This window comes from Bidens hawaiensis, unplaced genomic scaffold, assembly GCF_021521415.1.
Source record: "Bidens hawaiensis isolate Kalapana, Puna unplaced genomic scaffold, B.hawaiensis_p1.1 tig00001920_1, whole genome shotgun sequence".
Taxonomy (NCBI): Eukaryota; Viridiplantae; Streptophyta; class Magnoliopsida; order Asterales; family Asteraceae; genus Bidens; species Bidens hawaiensis.
In genome coordinates, this window is record NW_027491107.1 from 653,324 (window position 1) to 671,286 (window position 17,963).

The window sequence follows — 17,963 nt, forward strand, 5'->3', positions numbered from 1 at the left end:
GATGTGATAGTAAATATTATGTTATGAATGAGTGTTTGTCGGTGCGTGAACGATCTTCGGATATTGCACGTACTGCCAATGGGATTGATTAATAATTGGTTATTAGTGTGTGTAAATGTTATTATGTAACTTGATTAATATGTAAATGATGTAATGATAGAAAGTGTGCTGTAGACAAGTAGAGGTAGAGTGTGATAGAAGTGGTAAGGGTCTAGTAAGGGTGTTAGTTGCATGACGATAGTGCGTGATAGGGTAAGCCTATACGTGCCTTTGTTATTAAAGTGGCATGACGTGAGTGCGCGGTAGGGTAAGCCTATACGTGCATTCGTGATTAAGTGGCATAACGTGAATGCGTGGGAGGGCAAGCCTCTATGTGCTTCCGTAAAACAAGTTGCTAAGACGTAGGGGACAGTTAAGTGGATAAGCGGTAAGGTGAACAGGTCAGACATTGGACTATGTGTCTTCGGGCACGTATATAATTGCATGTAATGGTTGTATGGTAAGTTGCTTGATTAACTAGAACTCACTCAGCGTAGCTGACATTTAGTATGCACGCAGGTAAACAGGTCTAAAGAGCTAGCACGAGGACGGCACATGGCATGATTTGAATGGCTGACATCTAACGATTAAAGAAATGATGTTTTAACACGATGTTTTATGTTATGATTTAATGACAAGTTTGTAATGTTTTGTAAAGAATGAAGTTTTATGTATTCCGCGAAAGTTTTGATTAACTCTGATTATAGAACTGTGTTTATGAGTAAATCCGACGTTAAAGTGAGGCACCGGGATCGGGGACTTACAAATTTCATATATTCACTTACAAACAACATAAATATCATATATACCCAAGCAAAACTAAAATATCATATATGTCCTTATAAAACAGTTAAAGTATCATATATACCCCTATTCGTTAATAATTATTTAATAAATAACCATTTTATCGTTATTTTCGAAAAAAAATTAACTTTCATATATACTCATTTTTCAACGAATAGACCATTCTACCCCTTCCAATTACATTATGTGTTTATACCATATGTTATTATTTTAATTTTAGTTGACTTTTCTCACCGTTAACGACAACCAAATCGTCTCTCGTCACTTCTTCAAAGTGGAAACTATTGGAAGATTATCGCATCGAATGGTCTACATTATAAACCTTTTATCGCATCTAATCAAACTAGAGTAATATGCTAATTTTTATTATTTTTTTTAATGAATTGAAAATATATGATATATTAATAACTTTGCAAGGGCATATATTGTATTTTTTAGTTTTGCATGGGTATATATGATATTTTCAGTATTTATAAGGGTGTATATGATATGGCCCCTATATTATACTTTTTAATATTTTTAAAATAATTTTTCAACCCGTTTATCACACAGGCAATATAGTTTAGAGGTGCACAAATCGGGTTTTTCAAATACCCGATTCCGGGTATTAAACTGGGTTCGGGTATGACCGGGTATTGGAAAATCGGGTATTGGCATTACCCGGGTCAGGTTCGGCTCCGGGTATTACCTCTAAAAACCATACCCTATGTAGCGGGTTCGGGTTAGGTATAGAACCGGGTATTTTAATACCCTATTCCGGGTATTGAAAAACCCTATTTGGGGGGGGGGGGAGTTTCGGGTCTTTTTCCAGGTAATTTTTCGGGTATAAATTAGATTTTTTAATAGGTTGCACTTTTCAGGGGTATTTTTCGGGTAATTTTGGGTATAGATCGGGTATTTGAAAAACCCAATTCGGGTACGGCTTTTGGTACTGAAATGCATTTCCTAGGTTCCTACGGATTGGGTCGGGTACGAGTTCATATATTAAAAACCCGGGAATAAGAAAACCATTTCCGGGTTTAGTTCCGGGTTCATGTATGCTGCGCACTTCTGAAATAGCCTAGCAACATAATAAAAGGGGTTAAGTCCAACTACTCAAACGTATGCTTAAAGTCGAAACAGAGAGAGAGAGAGAGAGAGAGAGAGAAAAGAAGGAAAATGGATAGGATGTTTTCAGTGGACGACATTGCGGGCCACTTTTGGTCACCATCGCCGGCAGCCGACGATGACTCATCCTCCTCATCCTCGGCCTCCAAGAACCGGTCAACCACCATGAACCGGAGCATGTCCGAGTGGCAATTCCAATGCTTCCTCCAAGAAGCATCAGCATCTAAACCAAACGATGATGTTGATGTTGTCGAGGATGAGATCAAGGATCAAAAACAAAAACAAAAAGATCAATCAGCTTCTGGAGTTACCGGTCCGGTTCATCTTCCCGTTGATTCGGAAGAGTATCAGGCTTATCTCAAGACTCGTCTTAATCTTGCTTGTGCAGCTGTTGCCTTGACCAGGGTATATATATTAATATGACTTCTCTTTTATCATCATGATTATTTGCTAGATTACTTTTATTTGCTTCTTCATTGTTATTCTTCAAGAATGTCTTTATATCATGATGATTGTCTCTTTTCTCTCATACAAATATTATTTCTTTATATATTGTTATTATTGTCAAAAGGGGATTCTGGTTAGACTCTAGTGATTATTGATTATTAAAACACTTATTAGAGATTAATTCTATATGAAATCCAAGTACTAAACACAAACAAAACACACAAATTTTGAAAGCCATTTGTTTGCCTAATAGGGTTGACTATGTTCTTGTTTTGTTCACTTCAAGACCGTGATATGGGCTTGTGCAGGGCCGTCTCCTCGATCGAGTCTAAATGAAAAGTCCCATAGCTTAAATAAGTGGATAATGAACAAGAAAAAGTTTTGAGCCCAATGTATTTAATATGATTATATTTTATAAAAAAAATTATTTAAAATGCAGTATAAAACAAAGTTTTCTTATCGAATATAAGCAAAGATGATCTTAACTGCATAGCCCACCATTTGATTCTATAAATAAACGTTGAAGTTAACTATATGCATAATAAATGATACATAACTGCAACATAAGTATAAAGCAATGTTCAGAAGAATAGTCGCTTCAAAGTGCACTCACTGATTAATGATTAAAGCAGTTTCTGATCCAGATCTTAAAACTTGCATGTCTTTCACTGATAAAGAGGTCCAATAGATCCCAGTAAAGTGATCACTTTAACAAGTAAGCAAAACAGCAGATAAGTGACAATATAGAACCATGTCTTTAAAAAGGAAGAGAAGTTAATGTTTCATGCAATATAAGTAGTGTTGCAACTTTAAGGTGTTACTATTTGTGAGGAAAAAATTGATTTATGAAGTGCCCTGTAAAATCTAGTTTAGCAATAATGTCGTACTTGCACATATTTGCTTTTGTTGTTAATTTGATGTCTGGTTTGTTAACAATGCTGATAACATTGAAATATTTGGCCAACACTGGTGATAGCGCATAACTTTGGTGCACCTATCTTGTAGTTATATCGTGTTTTTCCTTTTAAGTTTTTTGCTTTTCCAGTTTTGTTTCAAGGGACTTTATAACTTGTATAGTTTACTCTTGACCTTAGGCATCTTCTGTAAAAACTCAAGATTTTGCTGCACTTGACAATGGATCACAAGCTTCTAACACCTCACAGTTGGGAAACCAGGTTCCTTCTAAAGGTCTGTTGTAGGTTATTTTTTAGTTGAATTTTTTTAGTGTGTTTTTTTATGGTCTCGTAAGCTATAAGAGTGGCAGTACTGGGACAAGCTGAACCGATTTCGACCGAACATCGGTATTGGCATTATCGAAACTGGTACTGGTATTCTTATTAGTTGGATGATTTTAGTTGCTAATCATATAGGGTTTTTAATTAGATTTGGGGGGTAGCATTGATTTTCTACACTTCATAGTTGCCATTGGCTTATTACAGAAGTCAATGTTTGTTTATGTGCTCGTTTATTTTCATCATGTACGCTTGTTTATGTGTAATTTTCTTACGGTTTTTGTTTGAGTTTATGATTTGCAAGATGATTAATTGTGATTATGTTTGTATGGGGTGGGTAGTTGATCCCAAAGGAGCTGGTAAGGATGGTGGTGGGCCCGTCGGAATCCCTTCATTGCCTGTTGCTCAAAAAAAGGCTGCAATCCCGGTGAAATCAGCAACAAGCGGCTCATCACGAGAACTTTCAGATGATGATGAACTTGAAGGAGACACAGAAACAACTCAGAATATGGACCCCACTGATGCAAAACGCGTTAGAAGGTAAAATACAATGGTATAAGAGCATTCTCATTCCATCCCCTATCTCCAAATCCAAAATTACACTAAAATCTCTCATTTTCAATTAAATAATATTTTTATAACTTTATAGGGGATTGGATAAGAGCATAGGACGCGGACATTAACTTTTCAAATATACAGAAATATCATTACTTTTTCTCTCTTCTACACTCACAACACCCCAAAGTACTACCTACATTATAAAAACATCACTCACAACATATAGGGGATTGGATAAGAGCATTCACAACCCATCCATAAAACCCTCCTCCGTCTTTAAATTATAAAAAGTTCTTCCAAAAGCACACGCCATCCCTCTCACCATATCACTACTCTAACCCCAAATTATAAGAAGTTTCTACAGTAACTTTTCATAAATGAAAGCTAGTATTCATCCTCCATCAAATTTATGTCGGTGTCTAAAAAACGGGTATAATAATAAAATAAGCGTTTGTGAGTAAGATAAAGATAAAAATATGGAATAAAATGTGTGGGGTTTTTAAAACTAAGAGAGAAATTCTAAAAAGTACGAATTTTAGTTAAATTATAGGGTAGAATATGGTGGATGAGAATCGCAAGGGTTCACTTTTGTTGTTTGTTCTTAAATTAAGGGCTATTTTTGTTATTTTTTACTTTTTTATTGATGTTTTTATCTTGATTTATCACTAATCTATATACCTAAAATAAGTCGGGTTTACTTAATTTACTCCAATGCCTCTATATATATAATCATTGACTTTTATGGTTTCACGTGTTTAGTAGAAAACTATATTATATTTCATCATCATTCTTCTAGTTTAATGTGTTGTGGTTTACCATCAATGTGTTTAACTAGACACATGTCAAACTGTTTTTTCTTAACATTGAAACGGGTTGTGTTCTCGCGTCAAGACAGGTTTTTCAAAGGTTGAAACGGTTTAGTGTTTTAACAAGAAAAGTGTCAAAACGGTTCTCTTAAAGGTAAACCGGTTGATGTATTAACCAGAAACATGTAAAAACGGGTTTTCAAGGTTGAACAAGCCGCTGTTTTAACCAAAAGCATTTTTTAAGGTTGAACATGCTGCTGTTTTTCTACGTTAAATAATATGTTTATAAACAGATTAAATTATGTCTTTTCTGTTTATTACTTTTTGAACTTTTAGTGGAGTTTGTTAATTTGCAGTTTTGAACTTTTGTTACAGATTTTTATTTTTTTGGTATTTGAACTATGTTATTCAAGTTTCTGAATGCATAATATTTTTTTATATTTTTTCATTAAGCGCGCTTTTTTCTTTCTCAGGTCCTCGCGTAATTTGTGCCTTGCACCTACGGGCCTATGCGTCTAGCGCATTTGATAACAATGAATTTCATACATCCTTTTCAAAACTTGGTATTATATCATATCTAGTTATCTAGTATCTACCCAACAAAAAAAATCATAATATCAAGTATAACTCATTTTCAAATACGTGACAATTATATCCTTTTCTTGAAACTGCCTTATGATATAAGATTTGTGAGCATAAGGAGAAAGAGAAGTGTATAATGGTTATATTACAAAAATGCATTAAATAAAATGGGTAGTTATGAATTTTGAATTATTTTGGATATGTATGTTTGATGTTAATTTTCTTATAGTATACAGAATGATATTATGCACGTGTTTTATTTCCTTTTTCTAGAATGCTATCGAACAGAGAATCCGCTAGACGTTCAAGACGAAGAAAGCAGGCTCATTTGACTGAGCTTGAAACACAGGTCTGTTTCTTAAAAATTTTGTGTCGTTTAAGGTAGACAAAATACATAATTAATATATTCTATCCTTGTTCGTAGGTTTCTCAATTGCGGGTTGAAAATTCTTCATTACTTAAACGTCTCACCGACATAAGCCAAAAGTACAATGAAGCAGCAGTTGATAACAGAGTGCTGAAAGCGGATGTTGAAACCATGAGAGCAAAGGTTAGTTGACTCGTTGACCCGGTTATGCTTCGTGTTTGACTTTTCAATTTCTTTACCGCTTTAACCGAACATACATGTAGGTGAAAATGGCTGAAGAAAGTGTCAAAAGAATAACCGGGTTTAACCCGATGATTCAACCCGTATCCGACATATCAACAATGGGTCCCATGCCGCCTTATTCTTGCAGCCCATCTGATACATCCACCGACACTGTGGTGCCCGTGCAAGATGACATGAAGCAGCAACACTTCTACCAGGGCCAACCGCCGCCACCTGCCGTCACCAGCCATCACATACCCGCTGCACGAGTGCCCGTGGTCAACCTCCCGCTGCCAGTCGAGCATGTTCAACACCCAAATCCTGTGATTTCGGATGTCGGGGTACATAAGATTGGTCGAACTGTTTCGATGCAACGGGTGGCTAGTCTGGAACATTTGCAGAAACGGTTCCGTGGAGATGTTGGCGGGAGCGGCCCAGGTGGCGGGGAGCGCTAGCTAGTATTATATCATTGGAATCTAGTGTTAACCGAAACACGATCATTTTTATGTGCAGTGGGTTCATCCTAATTTTGGATTTGTATTGTGTCAAAAATCAGTTGGTGTTCTGGTTATTTGAACTGTGAATATCTTCTATCTGTTGTCGCCATTGGATGGATGTCTTGTTCTCAATTGAAACTTGGAATGTGAACGAACAATGGATTTTTATGCTTTTTGGACTTCTTCTTGACCATTTAATTAATTATTATGATGGAAAACGGTCCAAAAAATAAAGAATATGGTAATTGGTAAATATAATTCAAATTTGTTTAATGAACAAAGTCAGGAGGTTTGACTATATAATAGCAAGCTATAAATGATTTAAGTTGTCAATAGCTGTTAAATGAAGATTCACTGTAGATTTCAAAAATATCGAAGGTAGAGTTGACAATTCTAGAATAGTTAATACATGATGTGTGCAACAAGAAATGTTACCGGTCTGAAGATCTTTAAAGATGTCAAATTTTTGGTTGTTTTGGATTAAAAATATATTATCGAACAAAGCTCTAAACTGGAACACTGGTTTAATGTTTCTTTTTAATTTTTAATTTGTTTTTTTTTTTGCTCTAAAATAAATGGATTAATTTTTTCCTCCTCTCCACAAATGCACATTGTTCTTAACTTGCATGACGAAGAGATAACATTAATATACGTGCATGACTCGGAAGGTAGTTCCATAGGCCCGTGTGATAGAATAGTGAGACAAATCAGAATTATACATATGATCTCACTTGGTCTTATATAATATGATCTCACTTGTACAATACAACCCATGGATTCAGGGCCGGCTCAACGTCTTCGGAGGCCTAAAACTAACTAAAATGTTGAGGCCTTTTATTTTCTTTTATTTATGCGTGTAACGCTAGAGAGTATACAAGAATTATAGAAAATGGATGATATGTCGTGATAATGGATATTAAGCAATCATCCTTAGCTTGTAGCTTATCATTGATTTACTAATTCTAAAAGAACTCTACTTTCAAATCTCATAATACATAACTCTTATTTAAAATGGAGGCCCTGTAAATCTGGAGGCCTAAAGCCATTGCCTCATTTAGCTTACCCACGAGACGGGCCAGCATGGATTTATTGGTTACTAAAGTCAATATCTTGGAGCAATTTACATGAACCCAATAGAGCAGTGCTACTGCTTTGACCACCTAAACTCCCACCTACAATGATGGGACATGGTCCCCAACATTGATCAAACACACCGAAGCTGGTATCAAGGTGTGTAATATACGAGCCCATCGCTAGCCAACAAGTTGTGATGAAGCTGCGACGACGTCGTTTGGTGGTTATGGTATTACCGAACCGGTTAACCCAAAGAAAATATTACATAACAAGAGGTTATTCTAATGATGATTGATGAGCTGGATTTTATTGATTTGATTTTGATTTTATCACTAATCTATTTACCTAAAATAAGTTGAATTTACTTAGTTTACTACAATCCCTTTCCCTCTCTATATATATAATCATCGATATTTATGGTTTCTCAATTCCACAAAGTCGATTGAAGAACGAACAAGGTTAGTGGAAATACATTATTTTTCATTATCTTTCTTCTAGTTTAATATCTGTTGTGGTTTACCAACTATGTTTTAACCAGAAAAGTAGTGTCAAAAATGGTTTTCCTAAATGTTGAAACGGGTTGATGTTTTAACCAGAAACATGCGAAAGCGCTTTTTTAAGGTTGAGCAAGCTATTGTTTTAACAAAGAAAGATGTTTTAAACAGCCTGAACAAGCTGCTGTTTTAACCAAAAACATGTTTTTTTAAGGTTGAACAAGCTGTGTATTTTAAGACTGAATAATATCTTTATAATATTTGCTAACTTTCTTATAGTATAAAGAAATGATATTATGTACTTTTTCGGATGTATATATGAAATTGTTCTATTTTTATTTTTTTTATATATGTGAGGTTTTATTTTTCTGTAGAATGCCATCAAACAAAGAATCTTCTAGACGTTCAAGAAGAATAACGCAGGCTCATTTGACTGAGCTTGAAACACTGGTCTGTTTCTTAAAACATTTTGTGTTTTTTAAGGTAGACAAAACTCGTAATTATTAATATAACCAAATCTTCTATCCTTGTTCGTAGGGTGCTCAATTACGGGCTAAAAATGCTTCATTAAATAAACGCCTCGCTGACATAAACCAAAAGTACAATGAAGAAGTAGTTGATAATATTGTGCTGACAGCCAATGTTGAAACCATGAGAGCAAAGGTTAATTTACTCGTTGACCCGTTTATACTTCATGTATGACTCTTCAATTTTTTTTACCACTTTAACTGAACATGTATGCAGGCGAAGATAGCTGAAGAAAGAGTCAAAAGAGTATTCGGGTTTGTCCCAATGGTTCAACCCGTGTCCCACACATCAACAATGGGTCCCATGACATCTTATTCTTGTAGCTCATCTGATACATCCACCAACACTGTGGTTTCCGGACGTGAAGCCGTAACCGACACCACCTTCTGCCCGTGGAGATGTTGGCGGGACTGCCCTAGGTGGCAAGGGCCACTAGTATTATATTGTTGGAATCTAGTGGTAACCGAAACGTACATCATCATATTTATTATGTGCAGTACTAGTGGCCTAATTTTGGATTTGATTTTGTGTCAAGAATCAGTTGGTATTTGAATATCTGTTCTTCCCATTGGATGTCTTGTTCTTAATAAAACAATTGAAGCATGGAATGTGAACAATGGTTTTTATGTTTTTTGGACTTTTTGAGGTCCAATTATTACTCCCCTTGATGGGAAAGGTTCCGTGGGTGGGTGTGTTATGTTAAAACGGGGTTGGGTCATAACGGGTTTGGTTTTAATCGGCTAGGTAGACAAAAGTAGTACTTGGTAGCTAACTAGCTATAGTCCAAATTGTTTTAATTTTAAGTAGTAAATTTAGGAGATTTGAGAATGTTTTGAAAATCGGACTTGACCAATTGGTCGACGCAATGGTTCAGATAGCTTGGTTAAACCGCTTGTTTGTGAACCTCTTTAGGCTCTTTTGTATATGGATTCATCTCTTTCATATAGTTGTACTAATTTAACTACACACATGAAGATAATTAGCATGGATCTGAATAATGTCAATTGTATGATTAGTAAATATAATACAATTTGGTAGAGGTCAAATAGATATGGATTTTATTTTAATCGATCTTCATTCATTCATCTAGTTGATGATTTCAAGACATGGCACATATATCCTTGAGATTCCACAAGTCTTATAAATCATTTACCACTGTCCACAATCTTATAACCGCGCTTGTGATTGTTAAATTAATTTGTTAAATAACAAATGAAGGAAACATTTCATGTGGATCCTTATCGACGATATTTATAAATATCTCATTCTAATATTATTGATTAATCGGATTGGATATTTGGATGTATATACTATTGTAGTATCATATACAAAATACTTTTAACATAAGAATCGATAAAAATATTTTTTATTTAAATAAGGGCAATTTCTTCCTTTTTTTACCTCTATATGTTTGCTTCGTTCATTTATACTTCTGTAGCATTAAATTGGTAATTAAATTTATTTTTTCATAACTACTTCTTTGTTCCCAACAAAACGGTGGTGGTGATAGATGGTGGTAAACGGTAGAGGTGGTAGGCGGTGGTGATTACGATGAGTTGCAGGTGTGGCTGGATGGTGGGTGAAAATTAGGGTTTAAATACAGAGAAGAAGGGATTTTTTCAATCTTGACATAAATAAACTTTTGAGTTGGAACATCATTTTTAATTATGCTACACATATAGTCCTTTAAAAGGTAAAAAGACTTAAATGCCCTCATGCGTGGTACACATGGGGTGACTTAACTGGAAAATTTAACGTTCATTAGTGTAAAATACTAAAACCGAGACATTTTTTCATTTAAAGGACATTGAGTGTAAATAAACTTTTCAAAGAACTCAATTCATAAATTCAGTATGCTTAAAATACAAAATTTGTAATTATGTCTTTTATATACTATTCCTAATTTTATCTCTATTCAATTAAATAATACTTAATAATTTATTTATTTATTTTTTAGTTATGTTTTCTTTGAGCGGAAAATTATAAGAAACGAATGTTCAAAGTGAACACTAATCCTTATATATTTAGAATCACTACTAAATCCATATATTTATACCAGTTTTAAGGAATCGAATGGAGTGCATAATTTGATAAAAACCTTAAAGCTGCTTTTTAATCATAAGGTTACGAATGATATATGGATTCCAATGTGAATTTCAATATGAATGCTCTAACTAAAGGGAAACCGAAGAAAATGATTAAAAGAAAAAATAAAATCCAGGGGAAATTGAAGGAAATGATTAAAAGAAAAAAATAAAGTCCAGTCCAACCATCAGTCCAGTAACCGTCCGACCGATCAAATTGAAATCAGTTCATTAAGGCTTAACCGGACCGGCTAGGCGTATCGTTGGGTCCGGTTGTGAGAAATTGCATCCAACAGAACAAAAGCACTAAAACTTAAAACCACACCATAAGCAATGGACACTGAAAAGTAAAACATATAGCAAAGCAATAGACATTGAAATGAAAAACATATAGCATATAACGAAGTGACTGATGATAAAAGTGTTGATAATGTTTTACAAAATGGAATCCGAATACTAGGTTTTGCATATTAGCTAACCGTATCAAACTCTACGTAATACTTGTGTTTTGCTAGCATCAACTAGCCTATAAAGTCACCTGCGTGCTTTTGGCGTCTTTGTTTTCCTGCTCAACCATCTCATTAACGGCAGTTTTTGACTCTTCAAGTGCTTCTGGATCCTTTTTCAACTCCGTTTCAAATTCTTTTGCCGCCTGCAAGAGTATTGGATCTTCAAGACTCCCAAAACTAAAATTTGAAATAGAGGTTGCAATTTCGAGCCGTTTATTTATGAACGGATCAACTTGGGTCATGCATGAGATGTGACAACCGCCAAAAATTAGACTAATCTGGTAATTATCTTAATCATAATCGTGTATTAATTAGTAAAATAAATACATAGGAATAATATTTTTAGTCAAAGTTTTTGACTTTAGTTGAATTTTAAAATATGGAACCCGAAAAAGTTCAATTTTGTCGTGTAGCTGACAATGTACAGATTGACACCGGGTAATATCTCAAAACGGATAAATTCATAAACGTGTCAAGATGACCTCGAAAAATAAAATTTTATGTTAGGATATTAGAGATAGTGTATAAACTTAATTTTAGAAGGTTCGAATCGCAAAAATTAGAAAATAAGTAACCGAAAGCCAGTAGAGGACACCGTAAGAGCCCGACATTAAGTTTATCAGAAAATTTTGTTTTTAGGCAGACATTGACTGTAATCTAATTTCGCTCAAAGTCTGATAAAAATTATTAGAAACGGAAGTCGTTTGGCTAGATAAATTACGAGATACGTTAAACTTTAACACCTAGGTATTATCACATGTCATTATTCAAAACCACCTCTCTCTCTCCCTCTCCCATCTCTCTCGGCCGCCACTTACACACAACCCAACCCACCTCCCAAACCCACCAATGAAAAGCTTACATATAGGTATGCAATGATTGATAGATTACTTGGAAGCTACACACTTGGACACATGCACACCATATACCATCCAACTCACAACCCTATACCTCTCTTTCTCCCTTCATATAACCGGCCACCCCACCACCACCTTACCATCTCACATTTTCAAATTTTTATACACACAACACTTGATTAGGAGATCTTTGGTGGAAGGTTAAGCTAATAACAAGAAGTAGGAAGCCAAAGGAAGGATTATAGCCAACACAAGGTCACATTATCACCTCCTTAGACACCAAATCCGAATCCCAAGGTAACCCACTTCAAGATTTGTGTATATTAGTTGCTATTTGATGTTTAAAGCTTGATTTTAGTATGCTTGGTAGTGTACATGTAGGTATAATATGGATATATACATGCATATGTGTGAACCGTGAGTTTACATAGGAATGTATAAGATGGGTTTTGTTGATTATAGGACTTGTTATGGTTACATTTTAGCTTGTATAGATTGTCCATATTGATGTTACTTGAGTTTGTTTAACAAATGGGTTTAGGTATTGTTTTAATATTGGAAGTAAATGTGTAAATGGCCAAAAGATCAAAGATGGATAATGAGTAAAAATACCCACGTTAGGCCGTGAGTTTTGATTTTGGTATTGGATTGAAGTTGTAAGCTTGTTAAATGGTAAAATGGTTAAAGAAGAATGATAATTTTGAAAACCCACATACTTGATTACTTGAAAAAGTTGTAAGTAATAATAATAATGGTTTTGAAAGGATCTTGGAAAAGGGTTGACAAAAGTGTAGGGATTTGACTTTGTTGGAAAGTTACTTACACATGCAAGTAATACAAAAATTTGATTTTGATCATAAAGCTCATACTTGTCTTATATGGATTGAAAATGACAAACTAAGTGATTGAATGGGACATATGGAAAGGAATAAAATCTACTAGAAGTACTAGGATGCATGAAACATGATAACTTAGATAAACAAGAGTTTGTGTTAAACTTACTAATAAAGGAAACTTTGTAAATTGTACAAGATGTTTTGCAAAATGATTTGATAAGTGAACATAATCTTGTGTGGATGATTAAAGACTTGTGGTTAGGATTACTTTAGTAAACTCTATTGTAAAGATTGTTAGTATGATAATAAGGTTATTAAAAATTGCTACTTACTAGTAATAGAAACTTTGTTGTTAAAGAAATCAAGAATGTGTTTGTTAAAGGATAACAATGGGATGAAATAAGATGTTAATATGGGTTAATAAGATCTGGAAATTTTGGTACATAAACACCTTGTAGAGATTGTAGAAATAACATGTATATTGTATAGTTGAAAACTTAAGCTAAGGCTTGAGCATGTGTAGTTAAAAATTTGTTTTGTGTGCATACTTGGTGCTAGATGATCAAACATGGATGTGATGATATATTACTTGTTATTATATGTATATTTGCTGTACCAAATGGTTTGGTTTTGACATTGTGACTTAAATAGCTTGTCGGTGACTTTAACGGTCGGAAAGTTCGACTTTTAAGGTGAACTGACATGAGTTTTTGGAACTGAATTAAAACAGCTCCCAAAGTCATAATATTCTTATATTTAACATAAGTTAAAGTATAAGAAAAGTCAAGAATAGCAAAACTTAAACCAACACGGTTCGTGTCGCGAAAACCGACACGAAAACGTTAAAAATTGACATTTTTAAGAAATTGGCAACAAAATAAGAACCAAAACATTTTTATTGAAAAACCAATAAAACTTGACTAAAAACTATATAAAAAGTGTTCTAGATAATTTAAAACTAAAAGTTTCATAAAAATGACAACCGGTTCGTTTTTAAGCTCAAAATCAACGAAACCGGCAAAACCGACAAAACCGATTATAACAGAGTCAAAATTTTAAATAAAATAATAACTTGAATTTTTCCAAAACACTCCAGCAACTAAAGGTAATAATTTTTATAAATTTTAATAATTAAATTAAATTATTAAATAAAACAATTATTAGTTGATTATTACTTGTTTATATTTTTAAGTATAGAATTATAAGATTATAAGTAGTAAACTTTATGTGTTATATGCTTGTGTGGATTTTTAGAATAAGAATATATATATTTTAGTCAAACCTAAAATTAACGAACGTGTACTAATATAGGAACGAGCATTTATTCGAACACTGAAATCAAAGGTGAGTTCTTCCTCCGAAAAGCATATTGTATATATATATTCGTATTTATATATATATGTTTTGAAAACGCATTATACTACAAATTGTCGTTATTGTGGGATGAATCAATTTGGTTAAATAACTGTTAACCGAATTTAGGGCACATAAATGTTGGTAGATCTATCGGGGTGACGCCCCCCACTTCCATTCGCGTTGGGTTAAAAGTGGGAATATTTCGAGTATGGTACGTTTCGAGTTATCAAATTGGTAGTCATACACGCGTTGTATTCTTAGCTAGTTTACAACTAACGCTTTTTGTGCTTAAAGGTAAAATGCGGGTTTCGTTATTGTGTTATACCTTGTTATGATCGGTTTTATTGGGAGTATAATGTCCGTACACCATTATATTCATGTGTTGTTTATATATAAATTGTTTATATTTATATAATAAGTTTTTCTTCTCAGGAATAACTCACCAACATTCGTGTTGACCCAAATATTATTTAAATATGCTTTGCAGGAAAGTGAAGGTTTCGAGGTGGCATGGAAACGAGAGCGTGGGGTGTTTGAACAAAAGTGATGTGTTGTAAACCGTGCATTAGCACGTGTAGTAAACTCTGATTTTGTAAAATATTTCTTATAATAAAAGATGATGCTTTTATTATTAAATGATTACTATTGTTGACTATCGGCATCTGTCATAACCCGAATGAATTAAAGTTAAGACTTCCGCTGTGTTAAGTTAAGGTTTTCGGAGTGTGACATGAGAGAATTAAATAAATAACTAAATGGAAACGGGTCAGATGGGTTGAAAATTTTACCAAACACAAGGTGTAGTGGTAACGGAAGCGTCTGGCTCTACATAATACTTCAGGGTAACTAAACCTTTAAATGTATATAAAAAAGCAAGTATTTGTAATAATAAGTCTACCAACCAATTCTGTTAGACAGGAACCATGTTATCACAAAGACATAGTTTTGAGAGAACTCAATTTTAATAAAAATTTATATCAAAATAATCATTAAAAAAAACTAAATAGGATTGTATTTTTAAAAGGGTACAAATATTTAAAATAATTAAACAAAAATCACTTCTGGTTGCAACCAATTTTCTTACCAAACTTCAACAAAATTGGGGGCGGAAACAGGTTTCATTATAATCAAGAACCTAACTTTCAAACCAATAAAAGTTGATCTAGGAAACAGGTTTCATTATAATTAAGGCCCTACTTTCTAGTCAGGCGCGGTTCATAAAGTTTGGGGACGTAATTAAGGCCATTCAACCACTTTATCCAGTTCGAGTACAACCACGAGCTAAATTATCTTATCTTAAATATATATAAACAAAATCTTTCTAAATTTTTTCGAGCTATCAGATTGATTTATTTGTTAATGGAGGTTTCTCATGCATTCGACCCGAATTCACGGGTATGAGTCTCACCAAAGCCCTTAAACATGTTATAGCATCTCATTAAATTAAAAATTAATGTCACCAAATACTTGATACGAAAATCCTATAAAATATGGATATACTACAAATTAGTATCTGATTTAAAAAAAAAGTTATTATTTAAAATTAAGAAACAAATTATAGTAAGAAAATATAAGGATCATGAGTTTCACCAAGCCCAAATAGCTTTTAAATCGGGTTATAGCATCTCATTTATTTGTGAAACTATTTCATATTTATTTGTAAAACTATTTCATCGTCAAATCCTAAATATATTAACTATTAACTTACTTACAATAAATAAAATCAAAGTCCAAAAAAATATATAACTATTAGAAACGAATAATATAAAACAACCACGGAATACCGGGGATAAAAACTAGTTTTAACATAATTTAAGAATTCATATTAAGGCCTACTAAAAGGCTAGTGCAGGCTCTGGTGTGTGAAGGTTAAATTAAGAGTGAAATAATAATATTATTTATTTATGTATTTATACCTGCTGAAAGCTTTTAAGGGTTTTGCCAAAGTTGCGGCCAATTTCCGGCATGGCCTTAGGGCCGAAGACGAGGGTGGCGACGCCGGCGATGACGACGAGCTCCGGGACACCTAATCCGAACATACAGTTGCAAGAGAAAGCAGGTTTTTTGGTGGTGGATCTGAGATTCAAGGGTTTGAAAGTGTTGGTGAAGAAGGATGAATTGGAAGAAGATAATAGAGTGGTTGGTGGTGCAGATGACGTGCGATGTGAAATGCAAAGTGAGGTTAGATTCATGGCCATTGTCAAAGAAGAAATAGATTAAGATTAAGATTTAAGAGTTGCAGAAGGAAGGAAGATATGTTGGTTGGGTGTTGAAATAATAGAGTGAAAAAGGAGGTAGGTAGAGATGTATTGTTAGACCCTCGAAGATGATGAATTGATTATTATTATTTATCCGTAAATGAAACTCGTGTCTTATTTTATTTTTCTATTTTTTTTGTTTTTAAATTATTAATTATGGTTTTCGTCTGCAAAAATCTCGATTTACAATGACCACGACCACGAGTGTTGTTTCGTGTTAACGCCTAGTTCAGGATGTTGTTTGATCAGTAGTTGGTGAAATGGACGTAATAATCCTCACCTTTGTTTCTCATCTCATAATTTCTTTACCATATTAAATATGAATGGAGGTTAAAATTTACAAAAGGTTAAGATTGAAAAATGAGGCACAAATCAAAACCAAAACTAGAGGTAGATGTATGTTATGGTGAGCGGGGAAAGCCCATGCTCGAATGTAGATTTAAAGTGCAAAAGGTTTGTAATTTGATTAAGCGAATAACGTCTTATTCTTTTTAATTATTAAATAAGGTGCTCAACATCTTGTTATAATCCAAAGTGGTTGAAATGGATGTTAATGATTGTGTTTTATCAGGTGTTAAACAATTCAACCGGTCATTAAAAGTTTGGGGACCAAAACCATCAACACGTCAAACTTGAAGTTGAGGGGCTAAGCTGGCAATCTGGCAAATTACCTTCCACACTCATAAACGTAACGCGCATGGTCGTGACAGTCATAATGATTATCAAAATCATCACATATGTTAATCGGGTCTAACGTTGGCGTGCATTGCATTGTGAACCACTAGATCGCCTATGAGGTGCTGAAACATGTCAGACAAGTCATCAGGGGTTTGGCAATACATTTATGGTTGGGGTTCCCATTCTCACACATCGTCGAGTTTTAGACACCCAGGGTATCTCTAGGGAGTGTTTTGGAGTCACTTTCAAAGATAATTATGGTATAACATAGGTATTAGTAGATATACCTTGTAAAACGAATCGTATCACAATAAGCATTATTAACAATCGTGACTTTTCAAATTATATAAAAAATGATTGGATCGAATTGATGGTTACTTAGTGACATCCTGAAAATTAAGGTTAAAATCCAATTTTAAACATACAATTCATTATGTAAATTCATTATCTAGATGGGTTGAGTTTAAATAAAAAGTTTGATTTTCTTAGGAATGCTAGAAAGTAAAGTATTTTGGTCTATTACTTTAATCTTAAAAATTCACTTACATATTCACTCATCCCTTACAACCACCACCACTCCACCGCCCACCGCCACCACTTCGTCGGGAAGTCACCTGAAAACAATTGC

The 17,963-nt window shown here is 33.9% G+C and overlaps 2 protein-coding genes across 2 annotated transcripts; one reads left to right on the forward strand and one right to left on the reverse strand.

The window, feature by feature from the left end:
- The first annotated feature begins 1,957 nt into the window (after positions 1-1,957).
- On the forward strand, positions 1,958-6,823 carry LOC143599557 (light-inducible protein CPRF2-like). Its single transcript, XM_077077479.1, has 6 exons — positions 1,958-2,355; positions 3,492-3,585; positions 3,971-4,169; positions 5,849-5,924; positions 6,000-6,125; positions 6,206-6,823. Exons 1-6 carry the CDS (start codon positions 2,002-2,004, stop codon positions 6,617-6,619), a joined length of 1,263 nt encoding a protein of 420 aa, XP_076933594.1. The 5' UTR covers positions 1,958-2,001; the 3' UTR covers positions 6,620-6,823.
- A 4,388-nt stretch (positions 6,824-11,211) lies between these two features.
- On the reverse strand, positions 11,212-16,606 carry LOC143599253 (sec-independent protein translocase protein TATA, chloroplastic-like). The gene is made up of 2 exons (XM_077077250.1): positions 16,316-16,606; positions 11,212-11,493 (listed from the first exon to the last, which is right to left on the reverse strand). Exons 1-2 carry the CDS (start codon positions 16,595-16,597, stop codon positions 11,368-11,370), a joined length of 408 nt encoding a protein of 135 aa, XP_076933365.1. The 5' UTR covers positions 16,598-16,606; the 3' UTR covers positions 11,212-11,367.
- Between the last annotated feature and the right edge of the window lie 1,357 nt (positions 16,607-17,963).